Raw genomic sequence first — 23,079 nt, 5'->3', positions numbered from 1 at the left:
TTGTGCGAGCAAGACAGCCTACAAATCTGACTCAGTTACATCAATTCTGTCAGGAGGAATGGGCCGAAATTCCTTCAAGCTATTGAGAGAAGCTTGTAGAAGGATACCAAAAACATTTGAACAAAGTTAAACAGTTTAAAAGCAAAGCTAAAAAACTAAGGAAATGTATGTCAACTTTTGACTGTGTAGAAATGAATAATTCTCTCATTATTCTGGGATTTAGCAAATGTAAATCATTTAGGTAATCCTAACAGACCTAAAATAGTAAACATTTAGTATGATTTAACATCAGACTATTTGAAAAAATGGTTATGTTCCTTTTTTTAGAGTGTATGTAAACTTCTGGTGTCAACTGTATTTTTTTTGCATAAAATAACAGAAAGGTGTCACCTTTACAACAAATAACACCATATGTTTTTATTGACTAAATTTTTGTTACCTTTATATAATAAAACATATATACATATTCAAAGGTATACCTTACAAATCCAGAGACAATTAACATTTTGAAGTGGTACCTGAATATATTACTATTGTTATGTTTTAATTGCACTTACTTTATAAATGAGCTCAGATCCACGACGGATGGTTTCAGAAGGCTGAACCTGAAAGCAAAGTTCACAATTCAAGTTTTAAATGAGTAATATAGAATTACATATTACTTATGATAATAATAAGCAGACAAAAGCACACAAATACTGTATATGCTGTATTTATAGTGTTTTTTATAAACTAAAACTATCCTAATTGTATTTTTTAATTTAAATAAAGCTGAAATACATAAATATTACATGAAAATAACATATTAATACCTTTAATAAATATATTTTTAAAATGTTGCCTGTACAACTAATTGAATTAATGTACGTATTAAAATAAAACTTTCTAGTATTATTCAAACTAAAATGAAATGAATCAAGATCACATAACTTAATGACTAAAACCTAAAAATAAAATGAATATATAAAAATAAAAGCTAATTAAAAGTATAATAGTATACACATGCATGTATGTACACAACTTCAATAAAGGGATATACTGCATTTACAGTTTGTGTGGTTTATATTGTTATAAATTACATGTTTTCATTTTTCTAAAATAACTATATAATACATGCAAGACTTAAAAGTATTGTATTATAAAGTACATAATTGTATTTAATTAATTAATATTTTTCTTTGAAATATTGTAATTGTTTGGACTATTGTACTTCAGTATGTGGTTTGGTTTTGTTTTTTTAACTGTTAATAACATAAATTAAATGTAACAAATAAGTAAATAAATAAATAAAATAACTAATTATTTAAATAAATAAAATAACATGAAAATAAGCTTAAATAATTCTAACTGTTATGACATATAAAAAAACTAAAAATAAACTAATTGATATATTGTATATTTTAATTGTTAATAAAATAAACGACATGTAATAAGTACATAAATAAATAAATAAAAATGAAAAAAAAAACATAAAAATAAGTTTAAATAAATCTATAAAATATAAAAAAAATCACTAATAAAAAATAAACAAATGAATTTATTGTATATTTTAACTGTTAATAAAATAAATTAAATGTAATAAATAAGTAAATAAATAATTAAAATAAATAACATGAAAATAAGTTTAAAAATATATAAATGGTATGAAATATAAAAAATGAATTACCTAAAATAAACTAATTAAATTACTGTAGTGTTTGTAAAACTGTTAATAAAATAGATTAAATGTAATAAATAAATAAAATAAATGAATTAACATGAAAATCAGTTTAAATAAATCTAACTGTTATGAAATATAAAAAACTCATATTTAATGTATATGTATATTTTAATTGTTAACAAAATAAACTACATTTAATAAGTAAATAAATAATTAAATAATAATGAAAAAATAACATGAAAATAAGTTTAAATAAATCTATAAAATATAAGAAATTAACTAATAAAAATAAATGAATTAATATGTTGTATTTTTTAAATGTTAATAAAATAAATTAAATGTAATAAATAAGTATGAAATCTAACTTGTATGAAATAAAAACTAATAAAAATAAATGTAATAAATAAACTAATTAATTAATTTAATACATAAACAAATAAGTAAATAAAGAAAGAAAAAAGAAAAAACAAGAAAATAAGCTTAAATAAATATAAAAGTTATGAAATATAAAAAATAAACTAGTAAAAATAGACTAATTAATTTATTGTATTTTAAACTGTTAATAAACTAAACTTGATGTCATAAATAAATGAACAGAAATGAAATGAAAAAACAGGAAATTAAGTTTAAATAAATAAAAATGGTATGAAATATAAAAAATAAATTAATAAAACTGAAAAATCGCATGCTTAAATTACAAAAAAATTATTGATTTAGTAAATGTCTTCACTCTCACTTTTGATCGATTCAATTAAGTGTGTGTTTATGTTTAAGAATATGTGTGTGAACGTACTACTTTCCCATTCCCAGTGACTCGGAGTCTTTTCTTGGGAGCAGCAGGAGCTTGATCTGTTGTATCTCCATCACCTCTGATGACTCCCTCAGGAGAGAGCGGTAAAGTCTCCAGCTGGATGGAGCCGTGTTGAGGATACGGTCCTGGACGAACCTCACGACCCTGAAGACTGCTGCCCGCTGTGATCTGCCGCTCCACACACTGCCCTTTACAAACACACAACAAATGATCTTACAAATGAGCTTCTAAATTGTGTGATAAAAGCATGATCCTAAATTTGCTCTTTTTATTAACAGATTTCAAAATAAAGGTTCTTTTCAACAAGAACTTTTCATTGCATTTTCATTTTAAAATGGCAGACGTGTGACATTAGCGGCATCTAGTGGCTTATTCCCAAATTGCACTAGAGTGTTGCCTCTTGGTGATTCCATGTTCTTTGTTCCAACTGAAATGGAATATCGTGTAGTGGGCGGGGCTTTCTTTTGTGCATCATTCCCTCATAGTGAGATATTATTAGAGAGAGTATTAGTATACAGTTGCTATGGAAATCCTCAGGTTGACGTCAACAGAAGGAATGACACTCCAAAATGCTGAAGCAAACATTCAGACTTTCATTGAAGATTACCAAAACAAAGACTTTTTTTCCAGTGGATTACCTTGCACGGATTAATGATTTATTCTCAGAATACCAATAGGAGCTAGCAAAATAAACACCGACTATAAATGTTTAGCTTTCTTGACAACTTGAACACAAACCATTTGAGTCTTTAATGGAGATTGTGGCTCTCGAATTGTCCTTCAGCACCGCAGCTACAGGAGACGCCAAGCTAACCTCAAATTTCTCATCCGCTTCCTCCAATGAGTCCTGAACAATCTCCACTTTCCAAACTCGACTGGCCACCCCTGGAAAAAAAACAGGTCTAAGTTTTGCTAGCAGTGATATAAGCTGCGAATTAGCTTTAGCAAATTAGCTTTAGCGAATGAGCTAATTTTGCATTATCCTGCAGTGACATCTCAATGAATTTGTGTTTATATTTCCGCAATGTCACCCACTATCATGCAATATTCAGCATATTTTTGTTTACCTGGGTCAAACTGAATCAGAGATGAAGCTGGTATAAAGTCTTTCCCAGCAGATGCGGTGAGCTCTTTCACCTGTGAGGAATTATATACTTTACAAATCTGTTTTTAGTAGAACACAGACGTATTATACACATTTCTGCACAGAAATATTGATTTAAAGCTGTCAAATTCTGTCCTACCCACCTGTACGGTCACATAAGAGGAGTCCTGCATGTTCCCTTTCCTCTGGATGGTTAGTGAAACTGAGCCTTGACTTTCACATACTGTATACTGAGTCCTGGTCAGCTCAACACCGGCCCAGCTGAAGTTCAATCTGACAGAGAAAGTACATTACACATCCTAATACACTTCAATATATCTTAATATACTCCAATGCTCTATTACAGTATAGACCAGGGGTGTCCAAACCTGGTCCTGGACTGACGGTGTCCTTGAGAGTTTAGCTCCAACCCTAATCAAACACACCTGAACCAGCTAATCAAGCTCTTACTAGATGCTAGAAACTTCCTGGCAGGTGTGTTAAAGCAAGTTAAAGGTAAACTCAGCAGGACACCGGCCCTCCAGGACCAGGACACCCCTGGTATAGACAAATGCACACAGAAACATTATATTAAACACTTTATGAGCTATGGAAAATAAGGATAATTTAATCTGAGCTATAGTTTTACTTGTGAGAGAGTCCGGTGTTGCCCAGTGCGTCAGACACGGCAAACTCTAGACTGTCAGATAAAGCGTCCAGAGCGGAGTTTATGACGTAGAGAATATTCCTTCTGTTCAGATCCATCTGAGAGAAACGCTGCCTCACAAACTCACCTGCGGAGATGGTCAAGATGAATAAAAATAACGAGAATAAGGTATATCATACAAATGCACAGACAGACAGACCAGCCTGATCTCACGAGAAAACGTAAGTATTTTACGTTTTGGCAGTTTAGTGGCTAATTCGTACGAATTCGTACGAGTTCAGTCATAAGAAAATGTACGATTTTAAAAAGGAGGCGTGGCACCTAACCCCACCCCTAAACCCAACCGTCATTGGGGGATACGCAAATCGTACTAAAATGTACGAATTAGATCGTACGAATTTGTACGAATTAGCCACTAAATGAAAAAGTTACGAATTGCCGTGAGATTGTGTTGGACAGACAGACAGACAGATGATAGATAGATAGATAGATAGATAGATAGATAGATAGATAGATAGATAGATAGATAGATAGATAGATAGATAGATAGATAGATAGATAGATAGATAGATAGATAGATAGATAGATAGATAGATAGACAGACAGATAAAGAATGATACATAAAATGATAGATAGTACAATAGAACAGCAGATAGAATAATAGAACAATAGAATGACAGATGAGAGAGCGATAGAGATTATGAATGATAGATAGAGCAATCAATAGAATGGCAATTTGATAAAAGGATAAAATGATCGATAGTATGACATATAGGTTGAATGATAGAATGATAAAATAATCAATAGAATGAAAGAGATTGAATGACAGAATGATGGATAGCAAGATAGAATGATAGAACGAAAGAACGACATACAAATGGAATGATAGAACAATAGAATGACAGACAGATTGAACAATAGACAGAGTGATAGCTAGAACGATCAATAGAATGACAATAAGGATAAAAAAATCGATAGATTAAATTATAGAAAGGTAGAATGAGATAGATAGATAGATAGATAGATAGATAGATAGATAGATAGATAGATAGATAGATAGATAGATAGATAGATAGATAGATAGATAGATAGATAGATAGATGGATGGATGGATGGATGGATGGATGGATGGATGGATGGATGGATGGATGGATGGATGGATGGATGGATGGATGGATGGATGGATGGATGGATGGATGGATGGATGGATGGATGGATGGATGGAGGGACGGACGGACGGAAGGGTGGATGGACGGATGGATGGATGGAGCGATCAATGGAATGACAATTAGATAGGAGGGTAAAATGATGGATGAATGATGAAAAGGTTGAATGATAGAATGACATAGATTGAATAATAGAAAGGTAGGATGAAAGATAGGGCGACAGATGAATGATAGACAGGTAGAATAATAGCTAGAGCGATTGATAGAATGATAGATGAATGATAGATCGGTAGATCGATAAATAGAGTGATCGATAGAATGACAATAAGATGACAATAAAATGATCAATAGAAGGACAGCTAGATTCAATGATAGAAAGGTAGGACTGATCGATAGAATGACGATTAGATAGAAGGGTAAAATGATAGATAGAATGATAGATTAATGATAGAAAGGTAGAAAGATAGATACAGCAATCGATAGAATGACAATGAGATGGAATGGTAAAATGATCAATAGAATGACAGATGAATGATAGAAAGGAAGAACAATGCATAGAGCGATCGATAGAATGACAATAAGATAAAATGATCAAAAGGATAACAGATAGATTGAATGATAGAAATGTAGAATGATAGATAGAGCGATTGATAGAATGACAATTAGATGGAAGGGTAAAATGATCGATAGAATGACAGAGATTGAACAATAAAAAAGGTAGAACAATAGCAAGAGCAATTGATAGAATGATAGATGAATGATAGAAAGGTAGAACGATATATAAAGTGATCAATAGAATGACAATAAAATAGAACGATAACATGATCAACAGAATGACAGATAGATTGAATAATAGAAAGGTAGGATGATAGTTCTAGGATGATAGAGCGATTGATATAATGACAATTGGATGGAAGGGTAAAAAGATCCATAGAATGACAGAGATTGAATGATAAAAAAGGTAGAACAATAGCTAGAGCAATCGATAGAATGACAGATGAATGATAGAAAGGTAGAACAATAACTAGTGATTCGTACAATGGCAATAAGATAGAACAATAAAATGATCAACAAAATGACAGATAAATTGAATAATGGAAAGGTAGAATGATAGATAGAGCGATCGATAGAATGACAATTAGATGGAAGGGTAAAATGATTGACAGAATGACAGATGAATGAGAGAAAGGTAGAACGCCCTATTCACACGGGGGTCAGGGTCAACACTTCCCATTCACTTTGAATGGGTGACGTCAGGCGTTGCCGAACTGCATTGTGGATCCGTCGGCGCCGCTTCAGAAGCGTTACTCGCTGCAGAAGTTGGGACTAGCTCAACTTTTCAAGCGCCAACGGAAGCGTCAGCAAATCAGATCGCTGTATGCAAATACACCAGCTAGACAGTGGCCTATTGCTGACTGAATTTCATTGGCTGACGCTTCTATGATGATCGCTTCAGCCCCAACTTTAGACACGCCTTCAGTCAAGCCTTGACGCTGAAGCCCCGTGTGAATGGGGCGGAACAATAGCTAGAGCAATTGATAGAATGACAGATGAATGATGGACAGGTAGAACAATAGCTAGAGCGATTGATAGAATGAACGATAGATGAAATGATAGAAAGGTAGAATGATAGATAGGGCGATCGATAGAATGACAATTAGACAGAATAATAAAAAGATTGATAGAAGGACAGATAAATTGAACCATAAAAAGATAGAACAAACGCTAGAGCAATCAATAGAATGACAATAAGACTGAAGGGTAAAATGATGAGTAGAATGAAAGAACAATGATAGAAAGGTAGAACGATAGATAGAGCGATCGATATAGTGACAATTAGAAGGGTAAAATGACTGATAAAATGACAGATTGAATAACAAAAAAACAACAGATAAATGGAATGATAGAACAATAAAAATATAGATAGACAGAACAACAAAACGATAGAAAGATTGATTGATTGATTGATTGATTGATTGATTGATTGATTGATTGATTGATTGATTGATTGATTGATTGATTGATTGATTGATTGATTGATTGATTGATTGATTGATTGATCGATCGATCTCTGACCGCTGGTGTGGTTCTCCAGATAGCCGATGTATGGAGCTCTGAGGATGTGAAAGGTCAGATCTGCATCTGCAGTGTTTGTATCTTCAGCCTTCAGCTCCCTGGAGGAAATGAAGATCCCGTAGCGGCCATCTTTCAGGAGCTCCACTTTCCACAGGGTTTCCAGCACTGCCACCTGTGGAGCGGAGCTGTCCAGAGCTTCAATCTGTCACACACAAACACAAATGATAAAGTTGGAAAACAAAAAATCTGTATATGTTAAGTCCTACACAGACATTACTGCATTACAATAATACTATTGATATCACTGACCTGCAGTGTGAAGAAGACGGGCTCTGTCTGCACTCTCCCGTCCAGCAGGAATCCTCTATCTGTGCTGTCTGAGGCTGTGAAAGTGAAGCGGTCTATCTGAGAAGCTCCTCCAGAGTGTTTGTAGGTGACGTCCAGATCCTGCAGGTCCTGCTGGGTGAAATGAGCTCCAGCAACCAGCGCCTGCCCCTTCAGGAGCAACTGTCCGTACTGAGGGGTCTGAATCAGCCTGTAGCTCAGGGTGGACGCTGGACTGTCGGGGTCAGACAGGGATAAAACAGCAGTGGATAAAACAACCGTGGAGCCCTGAGGAACCCGCAGGCCGCTGTTGTGCACTAGTGTGGGGAGAACTTTATCCGTCAGGTCCACTAAGATCTCCAGGGTCCCGTTGCGAGTTGATATCCCATTGCTGACCATGAACCTATAGGGATGATGCAGATTGATGGATATTGAGCAAGGAGTATGTCCTACAGGTTGGTTTGTCAAACCCACTCACTTGTATGAAGTTTACTAGAACTACACAATATATGCCAGGGTGTGTGCAAATGTGCATAAATGTAATGCTATTCTAATTTCCGATTCTAATTTATTCAAGAAAAAGGAGTTGAAATGAATGCAGACTATCAGTGTATGCTCAAGACTCTTACTGCAGGCTCTCTCTGGGTGCCGTGGCTCTGTTATCATGGACGTAACACACCAGGTTTGCTGCGATGTCCAGCTGACTGAAGGACTGAATCTGCACTCCGCTGTGTTTGATAAGCTCCACGTGTCCATGAGCTGGAGGTGCAGTGATCACATATAGCAGCTCCTCCGGCTGGTCAGCACCATCCACAGACAGCAGGACGTCTGTAGTAAAAACCACACGATCTCCACGACTGACCCGCACAGGCTTCAGGAACAGCGCTATATCTCCTAAAGAGCAGCACAGAGGGACGACTTTAGCTAAACAGCATGTATTTCAGCAGGAAAAACACATATGAGACCCTGGACTACAAAATCAGTCATAGATCATATTTACTGGCTGAGCCAGTTGGGATTTCTGTGTGTAGTTCGCATGTTCTCCCCGTGTTGGCATGAGTTTCCTTTGGGTGCACCGGTTTGGTCATAGTGCATTAGTGAGTGTGAATGCGAGATTGTATGAGTGTTTTCTAGTACTGGGCTGTGGCTGGAAGGGCCTCCGCTGCATAAAATATGTGCTGAAATAGTTGGCGGTTCATTGCACTGTGGCAACTTTTGAAATAATGGCTAAACTGAAGGTAAATGAACGAATCATCTATACAGCTTAATAACTAAGCTTTCCACTGATGTATGGTTTGCTTGAATCAGTATTTGATATTTTGATATATGCAGTTTTGACTATTCTTGCAAACATAATAATGCAAGATAATTAAGGTAGGGTAAGTTACTTCAAAAAATAAGTTAATTACTAATTACATCATTAAAATTGTATTTAAATTACACTTTAAATTACTATGTTTAAAAGGTAACTCAGTTACTCAGTAAGTTATTTAATTACTCGACCCAACATCTCATAAATGCACTACATAGAAATCTCTACGCCGCATAGACAATAGAAGTTAAATTCGACAACAATTTAAATCTGAGCCAAACAGGACATTTTAGCTTTGTTCATTAAGGGCCAATTACTCTGCAATACGCCCGCCTGGATGTACTTTATCCCTCGTTTAATACTATTGGTTAGTCTCTATGTTCCAATACATGTTATTTCCAGATAACAACCGCTGAATAACACAGGATCATTGAAAACTTAGAAGCACTCAAATCTATATAGTATACTTACATTCACATTTAATTTAAATGATATTTAATTATTATGTTTAAAAAGTAACTCAGTAACTTAATACTTTATTTAATTACTCGACCCAACACTTCAAATTCATCTCATAAATGCATTACATACAAATGTCAACAATGCATAGACAATAGAAGTTATATTCAACGACGTCTTAAATCTGAGCCAAACAGGACATTTTAGCTTTGGTTATTAAGGGCCAATTATTCAGTAATAACAACCGCCTGGGTGTATTTTATCCTTTATTTATTACTATTGGTCAGTCGCTACATTTAAATATACAGTATGCTATTTCCAGATAACAACCGCTGAATAACATAGGCTCATTGACAACTTTGATGCCAATTGAGCGTCAGTGAACATATTCAAATATATACAGTATATTTACATTCACATTCAATTTAAATGAGATTTTTAATTATTATGTTCGAAAAGTAACTCAATAATCTATTTAATTACTCGAACCTACACTTCAAATTTATCTCATAAATGCATTACATACAAATGTCAACGATGCATAGACAATAGAAGTTAAATTCAACAACGACTTAAATCTGAGCCAAACAGGACATTTTAGCTATGTTCATTAAGGGCCAATTATTCTGCAATAACGACCGCCTGGATGTACTTTATCCCTTATTTATTACTATTGGTCAATCGCTACATTCCAATGTACAGTATGTTATTTCCAGATATCAACCGCTGAATAACACAGGCTCATCCGAAAACTTTGAATCTGATTGATCGTCAGTCAATACATTCAAATCTATACAGTATATTTACATTCACGTTCAATTTAAATGTCATTTTTAATTATTAGGTTTAAAAGGTATCTCAGTAACTCAATAAGTTGTTTGTTTACTGGACACAACACTTTAAATTCAACTAGAAGACAATAGAAATTGTCGGCAGCTAGCTCTCTGCAACTCTCACATGGTCACCCACTGAAGCTAAGCAGGGCTGCGCCCGGTCAGTACCTGGATGGGAGACCACATGGGAAAGCTAGGTTGCTGCCGGAAGTGGTGTTAGTGGGGCCAGCAGGGGGCGCCCAACCTGCGGTCTGTGTGGGTCCTAATGCCCCAGTATAGTGACGGGGACGCTATACTGCTCAGTGAGCGCCGTCTTTCGGATGAGACGTTAAACCGAGGTCCTGACTCTCTGTGGTCATTAAAAATCCCAGGATGTCCTTCGAAAAGAGTAGGGGTTTAACCCCGGCATCCTGGCCAAATCTGCCCACTGGCCTCTGTCCATCATGGCCTCCTAACCATCCCCATATTCCAATTGGCTTCATCACTGTCTCCTCTCCACCAATCAGCTGGTGTGTGGTGTGCGGTCTGGCGCAAAATAGCTGCCGTCGCGTCATCCAGGTGGATGCTGCACACTGGTGGTGGATGAGGAGATCCCCCACCATTGTGTAAAGCGCTTTGAGTGCCCAGAAAAGCGCTATATAAATGTAAGGAATTATTATTATTATTATTAGAAATTAAACTCGACGATGACTTCAATCTGAGCCAAACAGGATATTTCAACTTTGTTTATTAAGGGTCAATTATTCTGCAATAACAACCGCCTGGATGTACTTTATCCCTTAATTAATACTATTGGTCATTCGCTACATTCTAAGATATATGTTATTCCCAGATAACAACCGCTGAATAACACAAACTCATCCAAAAACTTTGAATCCGATTGAGCGTCAGGGATTACATTCAAATTTATACTGTATATCTACATTTACATTCAATTTAAATTACGTTTTTTTTATTACTATGTTTGAAAAGTAACTCAGTAACTCAATAAGTTGTTTAATTACTGGACCCAACATTTTAAATTCAACTAGACAATAGAAATTAAACTCGACAATGACTTCAATCTGAGTCAAACAGGACATTTTAGCTCTGTTCATTAAGGGCCAATTATTCTGTGATAACAACTGCCTGGATGTACTTTATCCCTTATTTAATACTATTGGTCAGTCGCTATATTCCAATGTACAGTATATTATTTTCAGATAACAACCGCTGAATAACACAGGCTCATCCATAAACTTTAAATCTGATTGATCGTCAGTGAATACATTCAGATCTATGCAGTATATTTACATTGTCATTCAATTTAAATTACATTTTTAATAATTATGTTTGAAAAGTATCTTAGTAACTCAATAAGTTATTTAATTACTTGAATCAGCGCTTCAAATCCAACTCATGAATGCACCAGATACAAATGTCAACCCCACACAGACAATAGAAGTTATTAAAAGTGAATAAAAGTTGAGCTTTATTCTGCCATAACAACTGCCTGGATGTACTTTATCCCTTATTTATTACTATTAGTCAGTCGCTACATTCCAAAGTATGTTATTCCCAGATAACAACTGCTGACTAACACAGGCTCATCCAAAAACTTTGAATCCTACTGACCGTCAGTAAATGCATTCCAAATCTTTATAGTATTTATACAAGTACACTATAAGAACTGTAATTAAATTACCTGAAAATGAAAAGTAATCCCTTTCCTTTTTTTTTTCGGAAAAGTAATCTAATTGCACTAACTAGTTACTTTGTAACTAATCACACCCAACACTGAACATAATACACACTTTGCTTTCCAGGAACACATTTACGTAGGACATGAAAGCACACCTTTTTCTAGCTGTTTGACTGTAATGTGGAAGTGCTGAGGAGGAGAGCGGTTCTTCCCATCAAACAGGTGGAAGACAAAGAAATCGGCAGTGGGTTCTCCGGGATGAGCGGTGTGAAGGTAACGCAACAGATTCATATCCAGCACCTTCTGAGAGCAGTTCACTCCTGCAGACACAGACAGCCAGTCTGAGCCCACCTGACGAACAGCAAACCATACAGAGTACATCAGTGGTTCATCTGGGTTTGCTCAACACTTTATTACTCATGATACATATTGTAAATTAAAAGGAGGCCTATTATGCCACTATTTACATGATGTAAAATAGGTCTCTGATGTCCCTAGAATGTGCATGTGAATTTTCAGCTCAAAATATTCCTTAAATAATTTTTTATAGCTCTTTGAAACTGATCCTTTTAGGCTTTGATTCAAATTGGGCCTGTTTTGGGGACTGTCGCTTTAAATTCACATTTCAAGAGTTCACACTTAGCTGATGATTGGTAATAAAGCTGGTTTGGCATGCTGTCCCGGGAGTGAGCCCTAGATCCTAGAGCCCGGGGCTCCCTTCCAATGCAGGGCGAGAGGGGAGTTTGAGCTCAGGTAGATCTCGAGAACCCCCCCCCCCTGTTGCTTAAGGATTGCTATGAGGGTGTGTTGTTGGTGGAATTTGACTATGGTGCTGATTTGATTTAATCAATTTACTTATGTCTCATGTTTTGGACTGTGGGAGGAATCCGGAGTACCCGGGGAAAACCCATGCGAGCACAGGGAGACATGAACTCCACACAGAAATGCAGACTGACCGGGTAGAGACCTGAACCAGAGGCATTCTTGCTGTGAGGCCACAGTGCTAACCACTGGGCCGCCGAGCTGCCCTATAGAGGAAAAGAGGATAAGAGTGGGTGGAAGGGGGGATTCTTCAAGACAGATGACAAGGTAAAATGCTTGGTTATTCATACTGAGTTAGGAATCGTCTGATTGGTGGTTCGTACATTAGTTTGACTCAGGGCCAGCCGTGTCAATCATAAACACGTGATCCTCTCGAAATTAGTTTATAAATAAACTTCATGAGATTGGGTTCTTTTTAAAAGATGGTGGAAACAGGAACAAACACTGCACATGATTAATTATACTGTGATGTTGTTGTGAAAATGAACTTTACCCTGGTATTATTGTTTTACCGGATCCGGCAGTTCATATTTGGCAATGTCTCATACCAACTTTAATGCATGCAGGCAAAAGATCCAAACACAAGACAATTCATTTATTTGACTCTGAGTCGACTCTTCCATTTAAGAATCAATAGTTTTAAGCATAGTGCACTTTCAGATTTAAACCTTAGCTGGATGTTTTCACTGACTTAGAGCTGTGTTACACACTGCATGTAAGGTCATTTTCAAAAACCCATAATAAGGGCGCTTTAACTCAAATTGAGCAAACTGACCTTCATCTGAATGGCGCCATGAGTCGGTAAGCTCTCGAACACATAGAGGATGTGGTCAGGAGGAGTATCTTCATCATGAGCGCTGAGAACAGCACTGGAGATCAGCCTGGACTCTCCAGCCTCCATCTCAATCCCAGTGTTCCTGAGGAAACAAAGCAGATCTCTTCTGGTCTTTAAGATTTAACCCTAAAAGGGGAGCTATTGTGCAAAAATCACCATAATAAGGGGTTTATGCACAGTTGTGTTGCAACCATGTGTGAAAATTAATTAATTCTTATTACTAATCACACTGCAGAAACACTTTGATTGACATTCTCCCTCGTACGCGTCATCAGAGGGGAAATGCCCAGCCCATTACTGACCATCTCTCCCTCATTTACATAGGATTTTAGTCCTGTTTTGAATCTGCCACTCTTCTGATGTACAGATGTTTGAAGCCACACCCTCTTTTTTAAAAGGGACACAACATCATTTAAATTTAAAGGGACAGTCACCAAAACAACACAATTCGGATCAAAGTCTAAAAGGGGCAATTTCAAAGAGTTGAGTAACAATTAAGTTAAATAGGGTGTATTTTAAGCTAAAACTTCACATACACACTTTAGGGACATCAGAGACTAATTTTACATCATGTAAAAAGGGGAATAATAGGTCCCTTTAAAAGACCAAAAGACAGCCACCTGTGGCTAAAAACAAGAGGTTTGTGTCTCTGGACAAATCAGCCATAGTTGTTGATCATCATGGTCCCTCATCCATGCTAGATCGGTTTAAACCGTTCTCTACTCAACCAATAAACAGAGTTTTGCCTTGCGAAGCCCCAATCAACATGTTTTTGGTCAATTTTAACCATTGCAGAGTAAAATCAGGCATGTATATGCATGCATGAAATGTCAAGTTATACTGTATAAAAGGATATACATGTACCAACACAGGCTCACTCTGAAAACGTACTCCTGTGGACATTTCTTGAGACCGTGAATTATGTAGCCAGAGGTACGTATGGCTGGCTGCATTTCACTTTTTGAAATGAACGCTACAGAGCGGTATGACGCCGTTCCTTTTCGCGCTTACCAGCTGACCGATTACTTCCGTGTGAAGGACCAGTTTGTGCCTTTAACTCGTCGTGTATGTCGGTGGACTTGAGACGACGATAAGTTGACCATGACGAAGATGATGGGGTTTGAGTCTGGGGAAGAGCGGTTCCAGAAGGCAGGTAAGACAAAAACAGAATCCAAAAAATAAAACGAACAAGTAAACAACAGGGTGAAAATGTGGTAAAATTCGAAAACGTGCTGAAAATCAGACGAGGGCTTTTCTTTTTCTGGACGGCTTTTGTAAACTGTCGGTTGGGTTAAGGGAAGTAAGTGAATGGGCAGATCAATCGATAAAATTGGTCGGGTTTAGGAAAGGAGGAAGGTATTTCAGTCGATTGGATTGGTCGGCCGGCAAGTCAGTCATTCAGGCACCGTTTACACGAGTGCGTTTTAGTTTTAAAACGGCGTATTAGATCAAAAACGATCCGCGTCCACACTAGTGTTTCACCTAGCGTTTCTGAACATATCTCCGTCCACACTGCGCCAACAAAAACGTATATCACGTGACCATTCCCGTACTCTGGGCATGCGCGTTCAAGTATAAACAGAAAGCATGCGTCTCGCTCGGCAGCTGGTTATTGTTAGTCAACAAACGCCGGTTGAACAATGAATGCGATGGCAAAGAAAGCAAGAGAGGTATTTCCGTGGACAGATGACGAGTTGTTACTAAACGTAACAAATGAATAACTGCACAATGGCACCTAAAACAGACAATAGTGCAAACAACGCTCCCATTTCTGTGTCCATGTTGTTGTTTACAGTGAAGGCTGGTCTGCTGTCTTCCGGTAGCGTTGAGCCATGTGTTATAGTCATGTGATAGGGGCTTGACGAATAAGGGAAGGATACGCAATGACACAAAAGCCCCAATCAGCTAGCGAATCTCAGCAGCCCCGCCTCCGTTTTCTGATGTCTCCGTTTTCCTTCATCCACACTGAGACGGAGCAGCAGCGTTTCAGAATGAAAACGGCCTCTCCAGCGTTTCCAAAACGCTCTGTTTTCGGCGCTCGAAAACTCCGGCGTAGTGTGGACGAATGGCGTAACCGTAGCAAAACTTATGCGCTTTCAAACTAAAACATATTAGTGTAAACGGGGCCTCAGAAAGTCAGACAGATAGACGGTCGTTTGATAGCGGCCTCTGGTGGGTTTACGCAAGAACAGCGGGCATGAACGGCACTAACGAGAGAAATTTGAGATATGAAAATGCGCACACAGCGGTCCCTCGCGGATTCGTAAAAACTGCAAAAATACGTAACTCCTGGGATGTATTTTGCGGTCTCCAGAAACATCAACGAGACTACGTTTTCAGAATGAGCTTGGGTTGACATGTATGACCTTTATGACAAACAATTAAACAAAAAATCTTAAGGTCTTTAAAGTTGTGATGAAATGGAAGTTAAGATTGTCCTTTTTTCTGCTATATGGTGACGTAAATCTTGGATCAATTCAAAGCAGAAACAAGACACTAACTGATAGCCTTGCCCTAAAGCACTGATAGCCCCACCCTAAAGGCAATCCATATGACCAGGAAGTGAAGAAAAGTCGTTTTGAGGGAGAGAGAAGGTTATGGTATTTATATGGCACGGATAAAAACACAGCATGATTTATTTTACTGATATTCATCTGCAGTTACCGGATGATTTGCGGCTCCTCGTCGTTGACAGGCAGTATTTTCACCTGCACGTGTTTCTGGAGCTTGTGTTTTCCATCAGAGAGCTGAAGGATGAATTCATCCTGCTCACTCTCAGAGTCATCGTGTACATACATCAGAGTCATGCCTGTGGACAGAGACACATTATAAACTTAAGTATATTACAGTAACTATAGAATTACAACAACACATTAACTACTCAAGTACTTCATTACAGTATTTACTATAAATTTAATAACGTACGAGTCAAAAAAAAAAAGTTGGCAAGCTTATATTTATGTTTAAATTTGAGACTTGCCGCTCTTGAGGTCATCCATGCAAAAATGCTGGACAGGCTCCTCAGCTCCACGCTTGTAATGTGAGACTTGATTTCTGTGTGGCAGACTGATGATAGAGCCGTGCTGAGGATTCTGGACGATGCTGAACATCAGACGCTCTTGGGGAACATCCAAATCCACCGCACTGATTACAGACGAGTTTAACTCTGTCCTGTCTCCTTCAAAAACCTAAAGACAAAAACCTGTGATCACATTTACAGTAACTACTGCAATGTTTCTGCATACAGATAGCCAACTCTAGGCTATAAACACAACACTTTATTCAATTTCTTATGTGGAAAAATGTGTTGGTACTCTTCGATTTTGTCAAAGCCAGTTTCATTTATTGTTCCCTTTATTTAATGCTTTTGCTAAACCACAATTCGAAAGAAAATTTTGTTAGTTTATTGTCTTTATTCAATAAGATAATGATTCGCACTGATCAAGTAATTGCTTCGTATTGCTTTTATTTTTTCTTCTTACATTCTTCGGGTGATTTGAAGACACAAACGTTTCAGCACATTGCCTTCCTCCGTGTGCACAATGCCTTCCTGACACACCGAGGAAGGCATTGTGCCAAAACGTTTGCGTCTGTAAATCACCCGAAGAATGTAAGACGAAAAAAAAAAAAACAATACAAAGCAATTTCTTGATGAGTGCGAATCATTGCCTTTTTGAATAATAGCATTGTCAAGATTGACGTACCAAAGAAGTTTCTTAAAAACCGCAAATGCGCAGGGAAAACCTCAGCAACTCTACGTTAGTTTATTGTCTATCATTTTTTATTTATGCTTGCATTTGTTTTTTCAGTGACCATTGCAGTGACCATGGTAGTTTTTTTCTTTCTTCAGTGGAAGGGTACCAACAAAATTTAGCTAATTCACATTGGATACATTAATTACATTAGAAATAACATTTTATAACAGATCAAAAAAACAACACAAATTTTTTTTTTGAGGTGGGGGGGATGGGGGGAGGTATTTCTTCAAAACCTTATTCGTCAAAAACTTAAGCACATTACATTACACAGTTCTGCAGATAATCTGGAAACATAATGTTGAAAACATGCTGAAAACATTGCATTTATAATGCATAACATTTTGAGAATATTATTAAAGGTCCCCTGTAGTGCTTTGAAATGTGCAATTTTTTATTCGATGATTGACGTAATCTCAACTAAAAAACGAAGAGAGGGCGGGACAGCCTGATCTCACAAGGAAACGTTTACGTTTTGTCAGTTTAGTGGCTTATTCGTAGAAATTCGTGCAAGTTCAATCATAAGAAAATGTACGATTTTAAAAAGGAGGCGTGGCACCTAACCCCACCCCTAGCCCCAACCGTCATTGGGTGGTGAGCAAATCGTACTAAATTGTATGAATTACATCGTACGAATTCATACGAATTAGCCACTAAATCAAAAAGTTACGAATTGCCGTGAGATTGTGTTGGGCGGGACATAGAGTAGCTTCTCCCCTGGCCAGTAGTGTTTTGTTTTATCACAGGTTTGCCAGTGAGAGGGGTTGAGCTCAAGCGCATCAACTGAAAAGCAAATAAGAAGAATCTTGAAGGGGGCGGGGCATGTCAGATACTAGAGAGCATTTGATTGCTCAAGATTTGATGAGAAACTGAATTATGAGGTGACGTGAAAAAAAAAACATTGATCCATTTAGGCGGAAGTGACAAACCACAAGCTCTACATGTTAATATCAGTGTTATATTTTCTAAACGCATATTTTGTCATTGTTTTACACAGACTAACATACTGATTCTAACATCTAAAAAATGTTATTTTAATTTGACTGGACCTTTAAAGGGTAAGCGAAAGCAACGTTTCTCAGGGGAATGCAAACACTTAAGAATGCAAAAACGTACAAAAAATATTTTTCATCCCACTCTTTTTTTTTTGCCCACCCGGTTATTTTTTGCACCACCACATCTCTTTAGGCAATAATATTCTCAGTTAGCTGAGAGTTACCGAATGTCCCTGTGACCCACCGTGATGTTTTGAGTCTGGAAGTCTGGAATCTCGTCATTAGTTGGACTGATGATGATGTAAAGCGGGACTGGAGATGACTGCTGTTTCCCATCAGACACCTGCAGCATGAGCTGGTCAGTGGTGGGCTCCATCCTCTGGTGTCTGGACTGGACATAGTTAATGTGTCCATCCAACACATCCCTGTAGGTGAACGAGGCTGAACGAGGAACAGCATCATTAGGATATCAGGATTCAATATACATCAATATCAATATACAAAACTGTATACATATATTATACAGCATTCTGAAATGGAGTTGACCGCGACAACGGGGTTTGAGTATGGCAGAGAATGGTTCCGGAAATCAGGTAAAACAAAGAACAAATAAATAAATAAATAAACAACAGGCTGAAAACATGGCGAAATCACAAGGTGACGGCTTTACTTTTACTAGAGTGTATTTAAAAACACTATCGGTTGGGTTTAGGGACGGGGTGGGTCAGTCAGTCAGTCAGTCGACAACAAGCTAGCCTGGTCAGCTGAAGGTTATATTGCGCCCTCTGGTGAATTTACGAAAGAAGAGGACATGTGAGAGATGTACGTCCAGTTTCGCATTTCGCTGTCCCCAGAAATGTAAATCTGGGGGCATATCAGCAATGAGTCTGGGTTGATTTTAGCAGGGTAACAAAACCGACTGACCAATACTGATTCCCACGTTGCTCTTTTCAAATCCTGGACTGGGCAGGATGTTTTCAATGTAGCCAAAGTGTGGAGGAGAAACCAGGATGAGCTGGAGATCCTCAGGCGCAGAGTCCTGGTCTACAACAGTCAGATGGGTCACAGTGATGGAGGCTGATCCACCCTCATCCACCATAAACACCTCACCTGGTGAAGAAAACTACGGTTATGAATCCAAAGAGGACAAAAAAATAGGACTAAAAAAGAAAACAGAAGTGTGTTTACAGTAATTATGCTTTATAGCCTATTTAACCCTTGTGTAATGTTCAAATTGACTACCCTTTCATTATGTTGGTGCCTGTTTTTGCCCCATTGACTTCCATTATAACCACATTTTTTTATTGCAAAGCCATGGCACCAAATTATCATGCATTTTTGATTGTTGGTGTTTTTCCCAGTTGAAAAGAGGTTGAATTGCTCATTTTTACTGTTGATCATCGGTTGGCAGCATTAACCCTTTAGATAGGTCTATGCAAACAGGTTACTGGCTTTTATATGGAGTTCTGTGGAGTAAAACAGCAGATTATAGTGTGTGCATGAATACACACTTACTATTGTGACTTATGAGAGCTGAGCTGCTTATTTTGATTTACTCAGACATATTAAGGAAAGCATGTAAAGGTCACTCTCTTACTCACACACACACACACACACACACACACACACACACACACACACACACACACACACACACACACACACACACACACACACACACACACACACACACACACACACACACACACACACACTCATATTAATTGTTTGCAACCACTTACCTTAAAAACAATTAGAAAATCCAATAAATAAACATACATGCAAACATATTATTAGAACTTATAAATATCTAAATAATTGTTTTGGTAAAATCATTACCTGTAGCAATCGATGGTGGCTGGTTGTTGACAGGATAGACGGTGATATTAAGGTCATAAACAGGCAGAGAGTTTTGTGGGTTGAATAATGTGTCTCTTTCACTGCAGCATGGAGAAATTGGCTCCGTTTCTCCATCAGAGATCACAAAGGTGACGACGTCATGACGTGGACGAAGCCCAATCTCTTGCCCTTGAGTGTATAAGCGACATAACATTGTTATTGTGGTTGACATATACCCTTGACATATACCCTTGTGGAAAAATAATTGTTTTTATATATATATATATATATATATATATATATATATATATATATATATATATATATATATATATATATATATATATATATATAGCGCTACACTTTTTTCACATTGTTTTGTTACAGCCTTATTAAATTCATCTATTTCCTCAAAATTCTACACAAAAACCCCCACAATGACAATGTGAAAAAAAAGTTTTTTAAATTGTTGAAAATTTATTAAAAATAAAAAAGCTGAAAAATCACATGTACATCAGTATTCACAGCCTTTGCTCAATACTTTGTTGATGCATCTCCAGCAGCAATAACAGCCTCAAGTCTTTCTGAATATGATGCTGCAAGCTTGGCACAGCTGTCTTTGGGAATTTTTGCCCATTCCTCTTTGCAGAACCTCTCAAGCTCTATCAGGTTGGATGGGAAGTGACGGTGTACAGCCATTTTCAGATCTCTCCAGAGATGATCAATAGGATTTAGGTCTGGGCTCTGGCTGGGCCACTCAAGGACATACACCGAGTTGTTGCGAAGCCACTCCATTGATATTTTGGCGGTGTGTTTTGGGTCACAGTATTGAACTGTGAATACTGATGTACATGTGATTTTTCAGCTTTTTTATTTGTAATGAATTTTTAAGAATTTAAAAAACTATTTTTCAAATTGTCATTATAGGGGATTGTGTGTAGAATGTTGAGGAAACAACATTCAGAGGCTGTAACATAAAAACAATGTGGAAAACATGAAGAGCTTTCCGAATGCACTGTATATATATATATATATATATATATATATATATATATATATATATATATATATATATATATATATATATATATATATATATATATATATATATATATATAAAATGTAAGTTTCCACACTGATTTTTGTTGGGAAAACATGAAGGAAGGAAAGTTAACTTTTTAGTTTTTACATTTAAACAAACACACACACACACACACACACACACACACACACACACACACACACACACACATACATATATATATATATATATATATATATATATATATATATATATATGTGTGTGTGTGTGTGTGGAACCCAGTATTTTTACAGTGTAGCATGAATTGTTCATTAAATTAAAGTGCGACCATTCTAACCTGTGTGTCTGTATGAAATGAAACCAGCGTTTAGATCTGCTTGAATGAAGCGGTCTACAATGATGCCGTTTCTCTGAACGACTCCATGATACGGCTGTCGAGCGATCATATACATGAGAGATCGATCATCGCTGTCTGGATCTGTGGCACAGATGTACTCGATGGTAATAAACACTTCTTGACCCTCTGCACACCACAACATGGGTTTCAGTCCTGCCACTAAAACTGGCACCTCGTCGTTGACCAGCGTCACCTAACAGACATGCATGTGTTTAGTGTAAAGGATGTTATTTAGATTTATATGCAGTCATTGTAAGATGTATCTCCTTTACCTTGATGCGCAATATGAAATCTGCTGTATTTGTGCCATCCGTAGCAATGAATTTAATTTCATCACGTTCTGTCTCAGAACTGTCGTGACGATATCTGTCGAGACAAAATAGTCAAAAGATAAAGGTAGCGTTGAGTAAAAATAGATCACAAAGCAAGTTTAATTCTGCTTAAAAAGTCAGTGAAAATATTAATTATAATAACAATAATAATGGAAAATAATAAATACATATTTAAATTGAGAATTAAATGAAATAAAAAATGTAATTAAAAATTAACTTAAATTAAATTAATTTAAATTACATTTAAAAAAATAAACTAAATAAATTAAAAATAAAATAAAATAAAATAGAACAAAATTCAATTAAAAAAAAAAAATTAATTAAACAAAATTAATTTAAATTAAAAAACAAATAAAAGAGAACAGAATAAAATATAAAATAAAATAAAACAAACTTAAATTAAATATAAAAAATTAAATTAAATTAAATTAAATTAAATTAAATTAAATTAAATTAAATTAAAATTAAAATTAAAATAAAATTAAAAATAAAATTAAATAATATAATATAATATAATATAATATAATATAATATAATATAATATAATATAATATAATATAATATAATATAATATAATATAATTGCTGTTTATTTATTTACCCTCATGTCCTCAGCAATATGTGGTCTTTGGTGATTCATAATATACAAGTCATTTGGTACCAGGACATTTAGAGTAAAAACAAAAAACCTATATAGGCAAAATACAATTTAGATGCGATCTTACGTGCGAGTATGTATGATTACATTATTAAGTTTTACATTACATTAAGTTTTTCATATAGGTTATAACATCTAAGATAAACAATTATTTTGATGAAGAATACAACACATATATTCCCTCTTTGTTGCAAACAAACCTGACCCGAGACCACAAAACCAGTCATAAGTGTCTATTTTTTTTTATATTGAGATTTATATATAATTTTAATTTAAAAATAACAGATATATAATGAGCTTTCCATTGGTGTCTGGTTTATAGTATATTGAAA

The 23,079-nt window shown here is 36.2% G+C and overlaps 1 protein-coding gene across 1 annotated transcript in view; it reads right to left on the bottom strand.

Annotated features, from left to right (window-relative positions):
- frem1a (Fras1 related extracellular matrix 1a) overlaps positions 1 to 23,079 on the bottom strand; it is a 69,797-nt gene that overhangs the window by 8,474 nt on the left and 38,244 nt on the right. The window contains 18 exon segments of the mRNA NM_001190308.2: positions 558 to 605; positions 2,454 to 2,659; positions 3,210 to 3,356; positions 3,539 to 3,608; positions 3,720 to 3,849; positions 4,205 to 4,349; positions 7,465 to 7,666; positions 7,774 to 8,191; positions 8,418 to 8,682; positions 12,229 to 12,424; positions 13,671 to 13,812; positions 16,395 to 16,539; positions 16,711 to 16,918; positions 18,725 to 18,921; positions 19,405 to 19,590; positions 20,320 to 20,508; positions 21,699 to 21,951; positions 22,031 to 22,124. Coding sequence (NP_001177237.2) covers positions 558 to 605; positions 2,454 to 2,659; positions 3,210 to 3,356; positions 3,539 to 3,608; positions 3,720 to 3,849; positions 4,205 to 4,349; positions 7,465 to 7,666; positions 7,774 to 8,191; positions 8,418 to 8,682; positions 12,229 to 12,424; positions 13,671 to 13,812; positions 16,395 to 16,539; positions 16,711 to 16,918; positions 18,725 to 18,921; positions 19,405 to 19,590; positions 20,320 to 20,508; positions 21,699 to 21,951; positions 22,031 to 22,124 — 3,241 coding nt within the window.

The sequence above is a fragment of the Danio rerio genome, chromosome 7 (genome assembly GCF_049306965.1).
Source record: "Danio rerio strain Tuebingen ecotype United States chromosome 7, GRCz12tu, whole genome shotgun sequence".
Classification (NCBI taxonomy): domain Eukaryota; kingdom Metazoa; phylum Chordata; class Actinopteri; order Cypriniformes; family Danionidae; genus Danio; species Danio rerio.
This window is presented reverse-complemented; position numbering and strand designations above follow the sequence as displayed.